Genomic DNA, 15,690 nt, shown 5'->3' with positions numbered 1-15,690 from the left:
CAACCCCATATGAGGGCACGTAACTGAAATTGGGGACAGTATAAATGTAACGATGGTAAAAAATAAAGTTTCTGAATATACAACAACCACACATTGATTTCAAGTCAGATGCATAATTAACACAGAGTGCTTCCAACAGCTCTTGCCTGTGTTGCATCCCGTGTCCCCACCACAGCCTTGGTTCTGAACGCACGGCATGGGCACCTTGTGCTGAGCATGCCATCGTGGCCTGCGGTACCAACGAATGCTGACTGCAACGACTCGGCTCATGGTTGAGCCTATTGTGTGTTGTGAAACCACGGTATTTTTACTGTGCAAACAATTATAGAAACATGAGGCTTAATTATGAAAAATTAAGGCCTTAAACATATCCTGCTGCCATTCCTCAGCGTGCAAGTATTTAATTAGTATATCTTTAGATTTCACCATATGAGAGTACTTGATTTTTAAAAATTGCTGTTTGACTTACCAAGTTGTTTCATTAAGAAAAAAACAAACAAACAACTACTGTCCAGTGCGTTTTGGCATGGGATCAGGACAGCATTTCTAGCAGTTATTGGAAGGACCCTAGACCTGCCTCTAGCATTTTGTACTATGGGTGCACGTGAAGTGGTGTTCTCAGCATTGAGGATTATAAAGCCGAATGTCCATCAACTCTGAAAAACACCGAAAATGTTGTACATCCTGCAGTGTCAAAGATTCATCCAAGACATAACTCTTTATGTGGTAGTAAAACAAGAGCTTCCATCTCTCATTAGTATTCAAGGTAGTTTTTTTAAAATCTTTAACAAATAGAAAATTCTATTTACGCCAAAGAGCATTCTAAGCAAGTGATTTCTATATATATTTGCATACCCATCTACCTAAGATTCCTGAATCTCTTCGGCAAAGTAGAAAAGTTTAAGAAGCTTTGCCCACAGTCTATGACAGTCTACCCTCTTGCAAATGAGACAGAGGAGCAAGAAGCCCATTTGTTTGAAATATTGTGTTTGCACATGTGTGTACCTGTATGTAGGTGTCTAGATGCACATGTGTTACATATAAAGACCAGAGGTCAACCTCAGGAGCTCTCCTTCTTTCTCTCAGAGACAGGGTCTCCCACCTTTACCTGGAACTGACCAACTCCACTACACTGGCTGGCCACGAAGTCCCACAGATCCTCCTGTCTCTGCCTCTCCATCACTGGAACTACACAGGCCATCCTGCAACATCCTACTTTTTAGCTTTTGCTCCTGGGTATTGAACTCTGGCTCCCATGCTTGTAAGGCAAGTACTTTACGGACTGAGACATCTCCCCAGCCCCTGTGTGAGGTAGTTTGCATGTCTCCAGCTCAGAGGGAGAAGGGAGAGAGTCCACAAGCTGCAAGGTGCCGAATACAGTTGTAAACCAAACTTTTAATGCATGCAAAATATTTTGATTGTCTTCACCTTCATCCTTTTCTCAGCTGCTCCCAGATCCAGCCCAAATTACTACCCCGTCCCAATTTCATGTCTTCTTCTTCTTCTCCTCCTCTTCCTCCTCCTCCTCCTCCTTCTTCTTCTTCTTCAACCCACTGAATCCAATTTGCCCATCCACTGAAGCATGGTTGACCTAAAACAAGCCACACCCTTTAAAATCAGATTTTTTTTTTCCTCCCCCGGGGCCATCAACTGTTATTAGCTCTTTAGCTAAAGGTCAGAGCCACTCTGTTCTCCATGCTGGAAAGCTGACTGACTTGATTTTGGGCAGGCAGCACATTTGCCATGCGTTCAGAAGTCCTGTCTTGTGCAGAAGACACTGTTTTGCCTGGTTCTCCCAAATCTTTGGCTCACACACGCTCCTCATCCCCTCTTCCCTGGTGTTTCCTGAGCCTCAAGGAGGAGAGGATGTGGTATATAGATGTCCCACTTGTGGCTCAACATTACACAGACACTTGTTCTCTGCACTTTAACCAACCCGGAGTCTCTGCATGAAACACAGTCCGTCGCACAGAGACGTTTCTGTAAACTGATGTTTGCAAAGCAAGAGAGACCAAGAGGAAGTGATAGGTGTGACCTAGGAAGGCTGAGGTGGGAAGCGTGGAGTGCTCAGGAAAGCAAGCTGGAAGCCCTTTAGCCTCACTGGGAACTAAGGAAATGTGTCTGGCTGCTCCTGGTTTTCTTCCCAGGGACCTCTGAGGGCTCTGGACTTGCCCAGTCTGAGAGTTGAAGCTGGATGGAGTCCCAACAGTGACACCCTGTGTCCATGAGGAGGAACAACAGGATGCAGTCAGCTCTGGAGAGTGGCCAGTGGTGCCTCAGAAAAAAATCAAGGATGACAGAGGCCGCTGGCCATCCATGATTTTTGACATTTTCAAAGAATTAAAATTCCAGCCTGTAGAAACGCCCAAAATGTAGTCCAAAGTTAAGTTTGATGGTTTGTTTTTGCAAGAAAACCACAGATGTGACATCGTGTCCATTTCTGTAGAAAAAGGCCCATAGAACCATGAAGTCACTGTTGAGCTCAAAGGAGACCACAGGATAAAAGTGTCAAGCCTGGGATTTGAGAATATATATATATATCTCAGTGGCGGAGTGTATGTCCAGCATGCATGAGGTCCTAGGTTCAAGTCCCAGCATCACACATGCATGCAAAGGTGATGGAGAGACAGCTTACTCAGTAAAGCCCTTGCCTCCCTAGCTTGAGGACCTGTGTTCAAATCCTCAGAACCCATGTCAAAAGCTGGTCATGATGACCTTTACCTGTAAGCAGAGCACTAAGAGATGGGAGGAGGAGACAGATGAATCCCTGAAGGGTTCGCTGACCACCTACCCTGCCTGTAATGGTTAAGTTTCAATGATCAACTTGAAACGGCCAAGAGCCACCTGGGAAGTCTTGTGAGGGATTGTCTCCGTCAGATGGGCCTGTAGGCATCTCGGGGGAAGGACTGTACTGATTACCTTCATTGATGTCGGAATACCTGGCCTCAGGTGGTCGGTATCATTCTCTGGTGTGGGGGCCCTGGACTACAGGGGAGTAGAGAAAACTATGTGAGCATCAAGCAAGCGGCCATTCGTTTCTCTCTGGTCTTGACTGTGGGGGCTATGCGACTGTGTGTTTTGTTTCACCTTCCTGCCCTGAGTCCCCCACAGTGACAGAGCGTCACCCAGATCTGGGTGCTAAAATACACCCCTTCCTGTCATATAAGCTGCGTGTCACTGGGGTATTTTCTCACATCAACAGAAGCAAAACTGAAACACTGGCTTACATCATCATGTCTCAAATGAAAGGGGTGAAGGCACCAGAGGGCCGGCCCCGAGTTTGTCCTCTCTGATCTCCACACCTGTGCAGTCGCCACAAACACACCTGTGCCTACAGGTGCACGCACAGCTGCTCCACTGTGAGCGGGCCAGGTTTTTAACCTTTATTATGAGTTAAGTACTGAGGAGCATACTCGGACACTGTGATTATCACGCTTCTCGCCAAGGTTTCTGTCCACCAGTCTAAGCAGACAGTTAACTGATCATCTGCCACCATTCCTGCGGTCAATCGCCAGAATCCTATGGGAAGGAATTGCTTCCTTTCTCTTCATGTATGCATCTAGTTACTTACAAGGTGGGTCAGTACAGATGCCTGTACAGTGATTAACCTGGGTGTTTTAACTCCTTTCAATTTCTCTCTCTCTCTCTCTCTCTCTCTCTCTCTCTCTCTCTCTCTCTCTCTCTCTCTCTCTCTCTCTCTCTCTCTCTCTCTTACACACACACATGCATGCACAGACACACACACATGCATGCACAGACATACATACATGCATGCACACTCACGGAATCAGTTTCTACATTTGTCCATTCTACCAGCACTGGATCAAAAATATCACCTAAGATTGGATATGTAGCCTGGGGTTGTGGCTTATTCTTTTAATTCCAAGTCCAATCCAGAAAAATTAATCTGTCTCAAAATTAAAAAAAGAAAAAGTCAAGAAAGACAGCTCAGTGGTAGAGCTCCTGCCTAGAATCCCCCAGTGAGGGACTGGGGCGTGGCTCAGTGGTAGAGCACCTGCCTAGAATCCCCCAGTGAGGGGCTGGGGTGTGGCTCAGTGGTAGAGCACCTGCCTAGAATCCCCCAGTGAGGGGCTGGGGTGTGGTTTAGTGGTAGAGCCCCTGCCTAGAATCCCCCAGTGAGGGGCTGGGGTGTGGCTCAGTGGTAGAGCACCTGCCTAGAATCCCCCAGTGAGGGGCTGGGGTGTGGCTCAGTGGTAGAGCACCTGCCTAGAATCCCCCAGTGAGGGGCTGGGGTGTGGCTCAGTGGTAGAGCACCTGCCTAGAATCCCCCAGTGAGGGGCTGGGGGCGTGGCTCAGTGGTAGAGCTCCTGCCTAGAATCCCCCAGTGAGGGGCTGAGGACATAGTTCATCAGTAGTGCACTTGTATAACATACGTAAGATTCAATTTCCAGATGAAGAAGTGACATCCATACTGTAGAATCCAGGCTGTACCCTTTTACCTCCATTCTCTGACTTTACCCATGCCTTTGCAAAGATCACGGTGGTTAGGTATCTACTAAAGGGGGATGAAAGGAAAGCATGTGTCTCCACGGACACTGACAGAGTGGAAATTCTCCTCTGCTGCTGAGCTGGTGGGTAGAAAAGAACAAAAGTCCCAGATCTGCTGGACCCATCAGCTTTCCCTTCTGTGTTATTTTCCCACTCGCTGGGAGCACTTTCCAGCCCCTGGCAGTAGCTATCCTCCTAGACAAGGACCAGTGCTTTTAAAGCTGCTGGAGTGCGCACTTGAGGTTCCCTTTCCTGGCGCACAGACAATTCCCTGTGCTCACTGTCCCTTGCAGCACTTCTTTGTGGCTGATGTCACCAAGTGCTGTCGCCTGCCTGGAACGCTTCCCCCGAAAAAAGGCTCCCGTGGAACAGATGTTTCTGTTTAAGGCTGATAGGAACTGTGGGGACATTTCTTTTTCCTCTCCATCAGTTCCCAAGCTTGAGACGCAGCTGTTTGCCAGTATCACAGGTGGGGTTCTGATGAGGTTTGTGGCTGGGCTGAGCTGAGCAAGGGAGACAAAGACCTGACCATTCCCAGGACGAAGTTATTAGCCAAATCCTGAGATGAAACAAGTGATGATGGGCGATTTTAATACAGTTTGGAGGAAACATGTCTTGTTTCTTCCCATACTGGGATTGGGGCGGAGGGAGTCACTGTGCGTGCATATGTGCATGCATGTGTGAGTATGTGTGTGCCTACATGAGTGCATGCATGCAATATGTATGTGTGTATGTGTGTGTAGGTTTGTTGTTTGTTTGCACGTGTGTGTGTGTGTGTGTGTGTGTGTGTGTGTAGAAACCAGAAATCAATATCCAGCGTTTTCCTCACTCACTCTTCCACACCGCTTTTTGAGCAAAGTCTTGCTCTAAACCCAGAACTCACCATTCACCTAAACCAATGGTTCTCAACCACCGGGTCACGACCCCTTTGGAGGTCAAATGACCTTTTCACAGGGGCCACCCAAGACTACCTGCATGTCGGATATTTACATTATGACTCATAACAGTCGCAAAATCACAGCTATGAAGATAATTTTACGGTTGGGGGTCACCACAGCATGTGGAGCTATATTAAAAGGTATCGTCATTAGGAAGGGTTGAGAAACATTGATCTAAAGTGTCTGGCCAGCAAGAACCGGGAATCCCATCTCAGTCTGCCCAGCGCTGGAATTACAGGCATTCACTTTCACGTCTGATTTTGTATGCTGGGGACCCAAACGCCAAGCAGATCCTCATACCTGCATGACAACCACGTCACTCACTAGCCATCTGCCCAGCCCATGAGTCGGCTGTGTTAAAAGGCCACTGTGTCATGCCACGACCGCGCAATGTCTCCCATATTAGAACGCTTGGCCCCCGCCTGTAGAGCTATATTGGGAAGCTGTAGACTCACTGGGAGGCAGTGAGTCACTGGGGATGGGCTTTGAGGTTTGATGGGTTGACCCCACTTCCCGTCCTATCTCTACCTGATCTACCAACATGAAATCCCTGCCACCACGCCTTCCCACCACGAGGGACGGTACCTTGATACTACGCATTTTGTCCAGTATTTGGTCACAGTGGAAAGGAAGGCATCCTTGGGCTCAAGGGCTAAGAGCAATTGCTGTGAAGACTAGAAAAGAGGGGCTAAGCATCCAACAGTGGTTCACAATCCCCTGTAACTCTAGTCCCAGGGAGTCTACTGCCTTCTTATAGCCCCCACGGGTACCAGGCGTTAATGTGATACACAGACATCCATACAGACAAAAATTCACATACATAAAATAGTTAAAGAAAAACAAAGTAGACAGGACGTTCGCCATGCTGCTTTCCACCATCTCCTTTGCCAAGAGCAAGTCAAAAACCATTCTGGTGAAACTGGTGAGCCAAGCCGGGACAGGTTTCTCCTTCAACCACAAGAGAAGCCGACTCCGAGAGAAGCCGAGCCTCCTGCACTATGATCCAATAGTGAACAAAAAAGTTCTCTTCGTGGAACAGAAAAAAAAATACGCTCCCTCTGAGCAGTGGATTGAAAAATGAATTTGATTCATAAATGAGAAGACCAAGGGTGAGACACCAATTCAGAACTCGGAGGTGTGCACTGAAGACGAAACCACAGCACGGCCTCCAGTGAGGCGAAGGCGGATGTGAAGGAACAGTGTGGAGAAAGAAAAGTTTTCCACAGAGACCAGATATTTCTCTCTGGATGCCTTATAGGCCTTAATAAAAAAAAAAATATGGAAAAAAAAAAGAAAAACAAAGTAGCCTAGACTTATAACCAATCGAATTGTTAGCTTAGTGACACTTGTGCTAAGATGTAGAGCAGCGGTTCTACATCTAGTGCTGCAACCCTTTAATACGCTTCCTCATGGTGTGCTGACCCCAAACCATAAAATTATTCTTGTAGCAACTTCATAACTGTAATTTTGCTAGTGTTATGAATCATCATGCGAACGTATAACGTGCAAGATATCTGACGTGCAGCCCCCTCCCAAGGGGGGTCACGACCCACAGGTTGAGAACTGCTGGTGTAAAGGAACGTCTGCTGGTTTTTCCGTGTGCTATTTTGGACCCAGAGTTCAGGCCACATGACATGTGCTGAGGATGTGTTTCTTCCACGTTAGCCATTGAGCAAATTGGGGTATGAAGGCTGGTGCCCATCAACGTGAAGTCATACCAGGAAGTGACCGCTCCCATACTTAAGAAGGACAGTCTATTTAACTCCACTAGAGTATTCCATCTGGGGTGCCGTGTGTGTGTGTGTGTGTGTGTGTGTGTGTGTGTGTGTGTGTGTGTGTCTGTCTGTCTGTCTGTCTGTCTGTCTGTCTGTGTGGTGTGTGTCTCTGTGTATTCATATCTGTGTATCTTGTGTATCTGTGTGTGTCTCTCCATGTGGGTATGTGTGTGCATATATGTGTATTCATGTGAATCTAGAGGCCAAAGGTCAACCTTGGGTGTTATTCCTCAGGAGCCATCCACTTTACTTACTTGAGTCTCTCACTGAGACCTGAGGTCTGGTGATTGGCTGGCCAACAAGCCCCAGGGATTCTCCTGTCTCCAACTCACCCACTCCCAGCCCTGACATGATAAGCACACTGTACTCTGGGTTTTACATGGGGTTCGGAGGTGGAACACCCCTACAGCAACTGTTTTACCGACTGAGCTATTCCCAGGAACTCCATCTGGGTTTTTCTTATTGTGGGTCTTGTTTGATTTGGGTTGGGTTGGGTTTTTTGAGACAAGGCCTCCTGTGCCTAAACTAGCCTGGAATTCACTTTGTAGCCCAGGATGACCTCAAACTCTGAATCCCCTGCCTCCACATTCCATATGCTAGGATTATAGGTGTGTGCCACCACTACCAGCTAGAATACTTCTTTTTTTTTTTTTAAGGTGTTTATAAATCACTCTCACCCAACAGAGTCCACGTAGGTTCTACAGCAAGCCTGGTATATTTAATCATTTATGACACTGCTAATTCAGATTCTATTTCACCCACGTTTCCACAAGGATCATTATGGAAGCAGCAGACAAATATTTAAGTACAAGTTTCTAATGTGATTTCACAGTGGAAAAATTAAAGGCTGAGAAAATTCCTAGCCCTTGACTTCAGTGTTTCAACAAACTGGGAAAAAAAAGGATTGCAATAATCCCTTAAATGGAAAGTTCTAGAAACACATCTCTCATTTTATAACAGAAGCCCCATGGGCTGAGAATCAAATCCATCCGGGGGGGGTGGGGGAAGACATTGCTTTAAGTCCACTGTAAAATATAACGGCTTCATGAGAGAGTGTCAGCTATGCCTGTACTTCTGGGAGGAGGGAGAGGGGGCCAGGGAAATAAAAGCTGCCAAATTTACCCAGTGATTAATATGATCCAGAGCTCTGTCGAATGTTCTCAAGTTTCCTTTCCATCGCAATTCAGAGGTTGGTATTATTATGCAAATTTTGTAGATGTAAAAAAAAGTGAGAACTCGGAATGTGAATGACCTTCCAAAGATAAAGCAGCTAACCAGACTGGAGAGATGGCTCAGCAGTTAACAGTCCCTACTGCTCTTGCAGAGGACTTGAGTTCAACTTAGAACACCCATGCCCAGCTGCTCACAACCATCTAGAACTCTAGCTCTCAAGAATCTGATGCCCTCTCCTGGTCACTCTAGGCACTACACTCAATGTGCACATACACACAAACACACAGAGAGACCCACATTTTATTATAAAATGAAATGCATTTTTTTCTCATTTCATTTTCTATTAGTTTATTTTATTTCTACTTTTTAAAAATTTATACACTTTACTAGCCATCTCCTTTGACTCCTCCCAATACACCCTCTCTTCACTGTTGCCCTTTACCCTACTCCCCTAGTCCTCAAAAAGGGGGAGCCTTCTTCCCCTACTATCTGACTCCAGCCTATCAAGTCTCATCAGGACTTCCTGCATCCTTTTCCTCTGGTAAGGCCTCCTGCCAGAGGGAAGTGATCAATGACTGTGCAACAGAATCCATGTCAGAAACAGCCCCTGTTCCCCATATTAGGGGACCCACATGGAGACTGAGATGGCTACTGACTACATCTGAGCAGAGGGTCTAGGTCCTCTCTATGCATGGTCCTTGGTTGGTGCATCATGCCCAGTCTCATCTGATCTTGGAAGATAAAATAAAACTTTTTTTAAAAAACACATTAAATAAATCTTTTTAAAAGTAGCTAGTAAATTCTTTTGAGGGTTGCTTAAGTATTCCTTTTCTAACCTTGCTTATATGTATGATATATTAGGAAACTCGCTTATATGAATAATATAACCAGAAAGGAAACTAATAAAACGGGGCAATAAGATGTATGATGATACAAATGCATGACAATGATGTTCCACAGAGTGCTTTACATTAGACAGACAGTGTAGGGCTTTCATCGCTGCAGGGGCAACAATCAAAGCCACATGCCACAGCAGAGAGAGCCCAGAGCCAGCGCAGCCTGCCACCTCAGCCACTGACAGGGCCCTGGGAGCAGCACCTAGGGGAGAGCTGTGATGCCCTGTAGCTCACACAGCAGCCACTCCAGATCACAGTGGCTGCTAAGCCAAGCAGCCCACCACAGTGGAGACAGCTCCTCAAGCTATGGCAGTCCATCCCTAAGCCACCATCCCCTGTCCCCAAGCAGTGGTGGCCCACTGCCTCCCCCAGGCCATGGCAATCTACTGTCACCACCTCCAGCACTGTGGCCCACTGGCTCCCGCAAGCTGCCCCCCTCCCAGCCCTTCAGCCCACTAGCTCCCTGCTTTGGTGGCCCACTACAAACCACTACCCCCACCCCCACCCCACCAAGAGCTATGTCTGGGTCTTGAGCAGCCAGCCACTATAATGTCAAGTGGCTCACTGCCAGTCCTTCCAGCTTCAGGGCAGTTAGCCCCTCCTCCACTACCACCACCCCATTCCTATAGAAATGGAAGACAAAATGGCGGCTCTTGTCTGAGATTCAGTGGGAGCTGTCCATGGTGATTATTCCTGCCTCAGTGTGCTGCTATGAGAGGGGGCCCACACCTTTCCTGCCTCAGAATGCCTACAGTGGCCACCATGGGAGCTCTCCATGGTGTCGACAACCTTTCCTGATTCAGCCTGCTGCCTTCACAATGGACTCTGTAAATACTGAACACTTCGTAAACTTTATAACTCCTCAAAGCAGAAAAGTGGCCAGGCCTCTGCCTGACAAAGCTCCAGCAGCCCAGCTCCTCCCCCACAAGACCTCTGTAACTGCCATCTCCAGCCCCTCAGTAGGACACATCCTAGATTATGAGAATTTGGGATGAAAAGCCTGGAAAAAAACCCAACAATGTCTGAGCAGAAAAACTGACCAATCCCTGGAGCTTCCCACTAAAACTCCCAAAATCCCTGAGCAAGAGAGCTGACCAATCCCTGTATAGGAAAGCCCACCAATCCCTGAGCTCCCCAAACTCAGGACTATTAATCCCACCAATCCACACTCTGGAAATCCCTGCCTTAGAAAGCTCCACCCCCTAAGAAAACCTGTATAAAGGCTGTGTCTGCCCAGTTCCCTGCTGTCTTCTCCCAGGAGCAGAATCTTTCGGGGTATATGCTTAGAAACTGAGTCACTATCCTGTAGGAAGTTTGTTGCCAACTTCTTGAGGAGACGTAGCCTGATTCTCAGCAGCTGTTCTTATAATCCTGGAATGTGTCCTTTCAACACTAATCTAGTGTAGGCTTTGATATTTTTTAAACCTACTTTATTTGTGGTTCCTTAATGCCTCTACCTCCCTTTTCAACCCACTGACCCTAGGTAGGAGAGAAAGATGGTTAGTAGAGACAGGGGATGTAGACCTTTTTTAGACTCAGTTACTTGAAACAATTCCACTCTTCATCGTCAGGATTTCCAGAAGAGCAAAACAGCAGCAACAACTGCAGAACAAATCAGCAACTGCCTTCTTGAAAGTCTCTTCAGTGTTTCTCTATGGGAGCATCCTGAAACAATCTCTCCTCTCTCTCTCTCTCTCTCTCTCTCTCTCTCTCTCTCTCTCTCTCTCTCTCTCTCTCTCTCTCTCTCTCTCTCTCCCCTCTCAGAGTCCACACAAGGGTGTTTTCCATCTGGCAAAGACCACACTGTCTAACCAAGGCAGTTTCCAATTGACAAAAACCATACACCCTCTCCTGAGGCTGTTACCAGCTGTGGATAAGCTAAGGGCAGTTTCACATCCCACACTTAGGATCAAAACAAAAATGTATTTACATAACATAACCAAAACTTCCACTCCATTCTAGGGATTAATACTTTAATTAATTCTCAAGGATAATCCCACCTGAGGGCTATATGCATCATGTGGCAATAAGAATAAATAGGAAACCTCACCCAGTGGGCAGTATATCAGCCCTTCTCTATTGTCTAGCCATAAATGATCCACCCAAGACTTCACCTTCAAGGCCAATGCTGACCACAAGCCATTCTCTTGACCTCTGGTCTATGTTGCTCTAGAAGCCAATGTCCTGTTGTTGATCTTCCTGTGGAGATATAAGCAACCATCCATCCATTGTAGTCAGAACACCATTGACAGAACAGTCTATTCCATCCAACTAGTGGCACCATTCCCTACCTAGACTATGTAAGTAAGAAAGAGAGCTGAGTCCATGGGTTTGTTGGGCTTACTTGCATGAACAAGAGGCTACATACAGGAGCATGGACAAATGAAAGAAAGCTGTACCTCTGAGAAAAACCATCAAAGCAGAGATGATGACTCACAAAAACACACATCCCTGAAACTCCATACATGACTTCCAGGCAGTTCTGATGACAAGAGCATCTTCCTAGCCATTGTTACTGTTTATAGAATCTTACGGAGAAGCTTTGAGAAACTCATAAGTTTCCAGAACTTGTTGAGACTTGTAAGTTGCATCGTATTTCTGAGCCTTAAGTTTCCTCCATCCAGGAAGGAAAGTTTCAGTTTGGAGGAGAGAATTACACAACCCCCTTCAGTCCAAAATGTCTAATCCAGATCCAGTATTAGTGACACAGCACTGAAGACCAAATGGTGATTCCTCAAGCAGATGTTGGGGAAGGGGCTGTGATTCTTAGTGTGAACGGTCACCTTGACAGAGTCTAGAGTCATCTGGTAGATGAGCCTCTGGGCATACCCCTGAGGGTTACCTTAGTCGTATGAACTGAGGTGGGAAGACCGTCATGGGTGGCACCGTTCCATGGCTGGACTATGCAAGCGAGAAAGCGAGCTGGAAAAGCTGTGTGCATCCACACCCCTCTGCGTCCTGGCTATGGATGTGGTGCCACCCATTGCTTCAAGAAACGGCTGCCTTGAGTTAGTTCTCTGCCATGATGAAGTGAACCCTTGAGCCATGAGCCAAAATGAACCGTTTCTCCCTCAAGTTGCTTTTCTTGGGGTACTTTATCTCAGCAACAGAAAAGGAAACTAAGACAACCCCTTCCCACCCACCAGCCCTCGGTGGGAAAGCAGAACAGGTTGACGGTTTGAGGATTCAGAGTGAGAACTAGAGAGGGTCCAACTTGGAAGAGGAAGACTTAGAGTGAGATGAGATGATGAAAGGAAAAAGGAGGAGACACAGCCAGAATGACAGACGCTGTCAGTTGGGAAAGATGAATATGCATCAGAATGTTAGGGGGGGAGGCGCTCCAAACTCCAAGACACTGGGTCTTTATAGGGAGTCAGTTCCCTGAAGTGAGGTATGTGGGAGAAGTCAACACAGCCTTTGTCAGAGCCAAAAAGGAAAAAAAAAAAAACCACATTCAAGCTTGAACTACACACACACACACACACACACACACACACACACACACACACACCTGCACCTCATTCTGACTAAATTGTGTTAGTGACTCTAGGAAAGTTCCAACTCCGGTCACTCTTTGAAATTGAAAATAAAAGGAGTAATATGTTTCTGTCAGGAGAAAAAATATTCAGGAGCATTTCTCACATTAGATATACAAGCGTTTGGGGCATAGATCTTTGCCTTTTGCAGCCCTGAAGAAGCAGGGAAAGGGTGTTGAAATTTAGGAAAGGTTACCCGCATTTATGTGTTATCTCAAAGTGGTAGAAAATGAAAACTCCAAAGTTTCCTCTTCTTTTGGTTTCCAAGGAGACGAGCGGGTTCATATTCCGGGATTCTATTTCTCTCTAAATAAGAGAAGCAGATGCACACTTCCCAGTGCGATGTAAAGAAATGCAGCTTGCCGCTCAGACAAGAAGCTCATGGCTGTGACCAAACACCTCACAGAAGCAATTTAAAGGAGGATTTACTTAGCTCATGGTTTCAGAGAATTACAGAGTAGCAGTAAAGACAGCTTTGTCCGTGGCAATGGGACTGTGTCAGGCAGAGATCTTTCACACCACAGTGGACCAGGAAGTAGAGATGGAGGGAGTAACCAGGGGCCCTGCTCAGATCTTGGTTGCCTATTTCTTTTTTTTTTTTTCTCTTAATCACAGCAGCTTGATCGAGAGCTCAGTGGTTAATGGAGTCACTGCTCTTGCAGCGGATTAGAGCTCAGAATCAGCATCTCACATTAAGTAACTCACAACTCACAACCTCCAGCTTCAGGGGATCTGGCGCCCTCCTCTGGCCTCCAAAGGTACCTGCATCTACCCACACAGACATATACACACACATGCATGTAATTCTTTTCAAGCCTTTTTTTTTTTTTAAGCCACAGGCAGATTTGAGAGATGGTTCATGGGGGAAGTGCATTCCACGAGAGCATAAGGTCCTGAGATCGTGCTCCAGAATACATGCTTAAAAAGGTGAGCGTGGTGGTCTACACTCAGAACCAGCCTCAGCACTAGAAGAAGGTATCAGAGAACCCTCAAAACACCCCGTAAGAACTCACTACCCGCTTTCTGCAGACATCTCCCTTTCGCCCTAGTGCTCCTTTGTTCATTTTCTCTCCCTCACAGCCTGCAGCCTCTTACTCACTGCTGGAGTCCTCACATCTGTACACTGTTTATACAGTAAGAGATTAATAAGTATTAATGGAAATAGCGAATGGGGTCTAAGAGAAATGGGTGAGAATGTCTGGCCGGCAAAACATCTCTCCCCTCAGGGGGGATAAGCGTGCTGTGGAGTCTGGAGAGCTGGCTCAGCTGAAAGAGCAGGTGGAGCTCCTTCACACAGCCCAGCTTTAGTTCTCAGCACCCATATCAGATGACCCATACCTGCCTGCGTCTCCAGCTCCAGGGCCTTTGATGCCCTCTTCTGGCCTCTACGGGTATCTATGCTCACATGTGCATGTGTGCACACAGACACAGAGAGAGAGAGAGAGAGAGAGAGAGAGAGAGAGAGAGAGAGAGAGAGAACAACGAACTAATTATAAGCATATGCCTTTGGCCAGGTATAGTGATGCACACATTTAATCCCAGCACTCGGAAGGTAGAGGCAGGTGGATCTTTGTGAGTTTGAGGCCAGCCTGGTCTACAAAGCAAGTCCAGGACAACCAAGGCTACACAGAGAAACCCTGTCTGGGAAAAAATGCCTTTAATGGAGCACACCTTTAATCTCCTGGCACGTGGGAGGCAGAGACAGATGGATCTCTAAGTTTGGGGCCAGCCTGGTCTACAAAGTGAATTCTAGGCTAAGCTGGGTTACACTGTGATGCCTTGTCTCAAAATAACAACCACAATAGCATGTCAATCATCAAAATACATTACGTTCACTATAGAATTGTCCGAATGAAAACCGTTCTTTTACACAAGTGATATACGTGAATTTAACAGTGGGCAAGAAGTGCGGCTACGCCTCAGCCCCAGGATTACTCACCTTTTTCTCATTACTATGACCAAAAAGAAAAAAGAAACTGACAAAAATACCCTCTGTAATGTTTATGCTTCTTCCTGAAATGGTTCTGCCTTCCAGAGTCTCACAATACATCTTTCACAGGACTCAACCTGTCCAGCATCCCGGCTCTTCTCAGACAATCTCATCACTAAAGGCAGCTGCATCGATTCAACGGCTTTTACGAAACAGAGTTGAAAATAAGAACGTCAGTGTCAGACTGATCCCCACACGTGACACCTGAGGAGTCTCTCTTTCCCAAACGAGCAAGAACGTTGCGGAGTTGAGGCTGTGACTAGTGAGACCCATTGTCCTGCTCAAAGCCGGAGTCTTTGGCGCCTCTGAGAGGACCCACTGTCCACCAGGCAGTGACGCGTGCTCAAAAGTACTAATTACTTTTCTGGACAAGACGCGATTTCAAGAAGAAGGGGTGTTTTGGCTTACAGTTTGAGAGTCCAATCCATCACGGTGGGAAGGCTTGGCAACCACGCAGGAGTCAGCTGGTCACACTGTAGCCATGGTGAGGAGGCACAGAGCAAAGTGAAAACTAGAGACGGGCTATGGAATCTTAAGTCTCCCCCCTTAGTGACCCCCTTTCTCCGGTGAGGGGCCACCTCTCAAGACTCCAAGACTTGCTCAAAACAGCACTACTTGGCTGGAAAGGTGGTTCGGTTCGTAAAGTGTTTGTTCTGCTCTGATGAAGGCCTGAGTTTGAATGCACAGCACCTGTGTAGAAGGCGGGGGGTGATAGCAGCGGTCTGTGATTCCAGCTCTGGGGGATGGGAATGGAGCTGTCAAGAGAGTCCAGCCTGTTAAGTGGCCTACAAATCCTGGAGAGGGCTGGACGGACACAGCTTTCGTGAGTCACCACCCATGCCTGGTGGAGTAAGCTTCACAGCAACACAGCTG

General features: G+C 46.9%; 1 protein-coding gene and 1 long non-coding RNA gene across 2 annotated transcripts in view; one reads left to right on the top strand and one right to left on the bottom strand.

The window, feature by feature from the left end:
- LOC311587130 overlaps positions 1 to 11,437 on the bottom strand; it is a 31,540-nt gene extending 20,103 nt beyond the window's left edge. The window contains exons 1-2 of the long non-coding RNA XR_014775787.1: positions 11,342 to 11,437; positions 9,052 to 9,121 (exon numbers count right to left, since the gene is read on the bottom strand). This is a non-coding gene — a long non-coding RNA (uncharacterized lncRNA). The remainder of the gene's footprint in view (positions 1 to 9,051; positions 9,122 to 11,341) is intronic.
- On the top strand, positions 6,294 to 6,749 carry LOC311587127 (large ribosomal subunit protein bL33m-like). The gene has a single exon (XM_084763635.1). It carries the CDS (start codon positions 6,310 to 6,312, stop codon positions 6,526 to 6,528), a length of 219 nt encoding a protein of 72 aa, XP_084619761.1. The 5' UTR covers positions 6,294 to 6,309; the 3' UTR covers positions 6,529 to 6,749.
- Positions 11,438 to 15,690: the final 4,253 nt, after the last annotated feature.

This window comes from Acomys minous (assembly GCF_964271855.1).
Source record: "Acomys minous genome assembly, chromosome: 16".
NCBI classification, from domain to species: Eukaryota; Metazoa; Chordata; class Mammalia; order Rodentia; family Muridae; genus Acomys; species Acomys minous.
The sequence above is the reverse complement of the archived record's forward strand: the minus strand, read 5'-3'. Positions and strand labels throughout refer to the sequence as shown.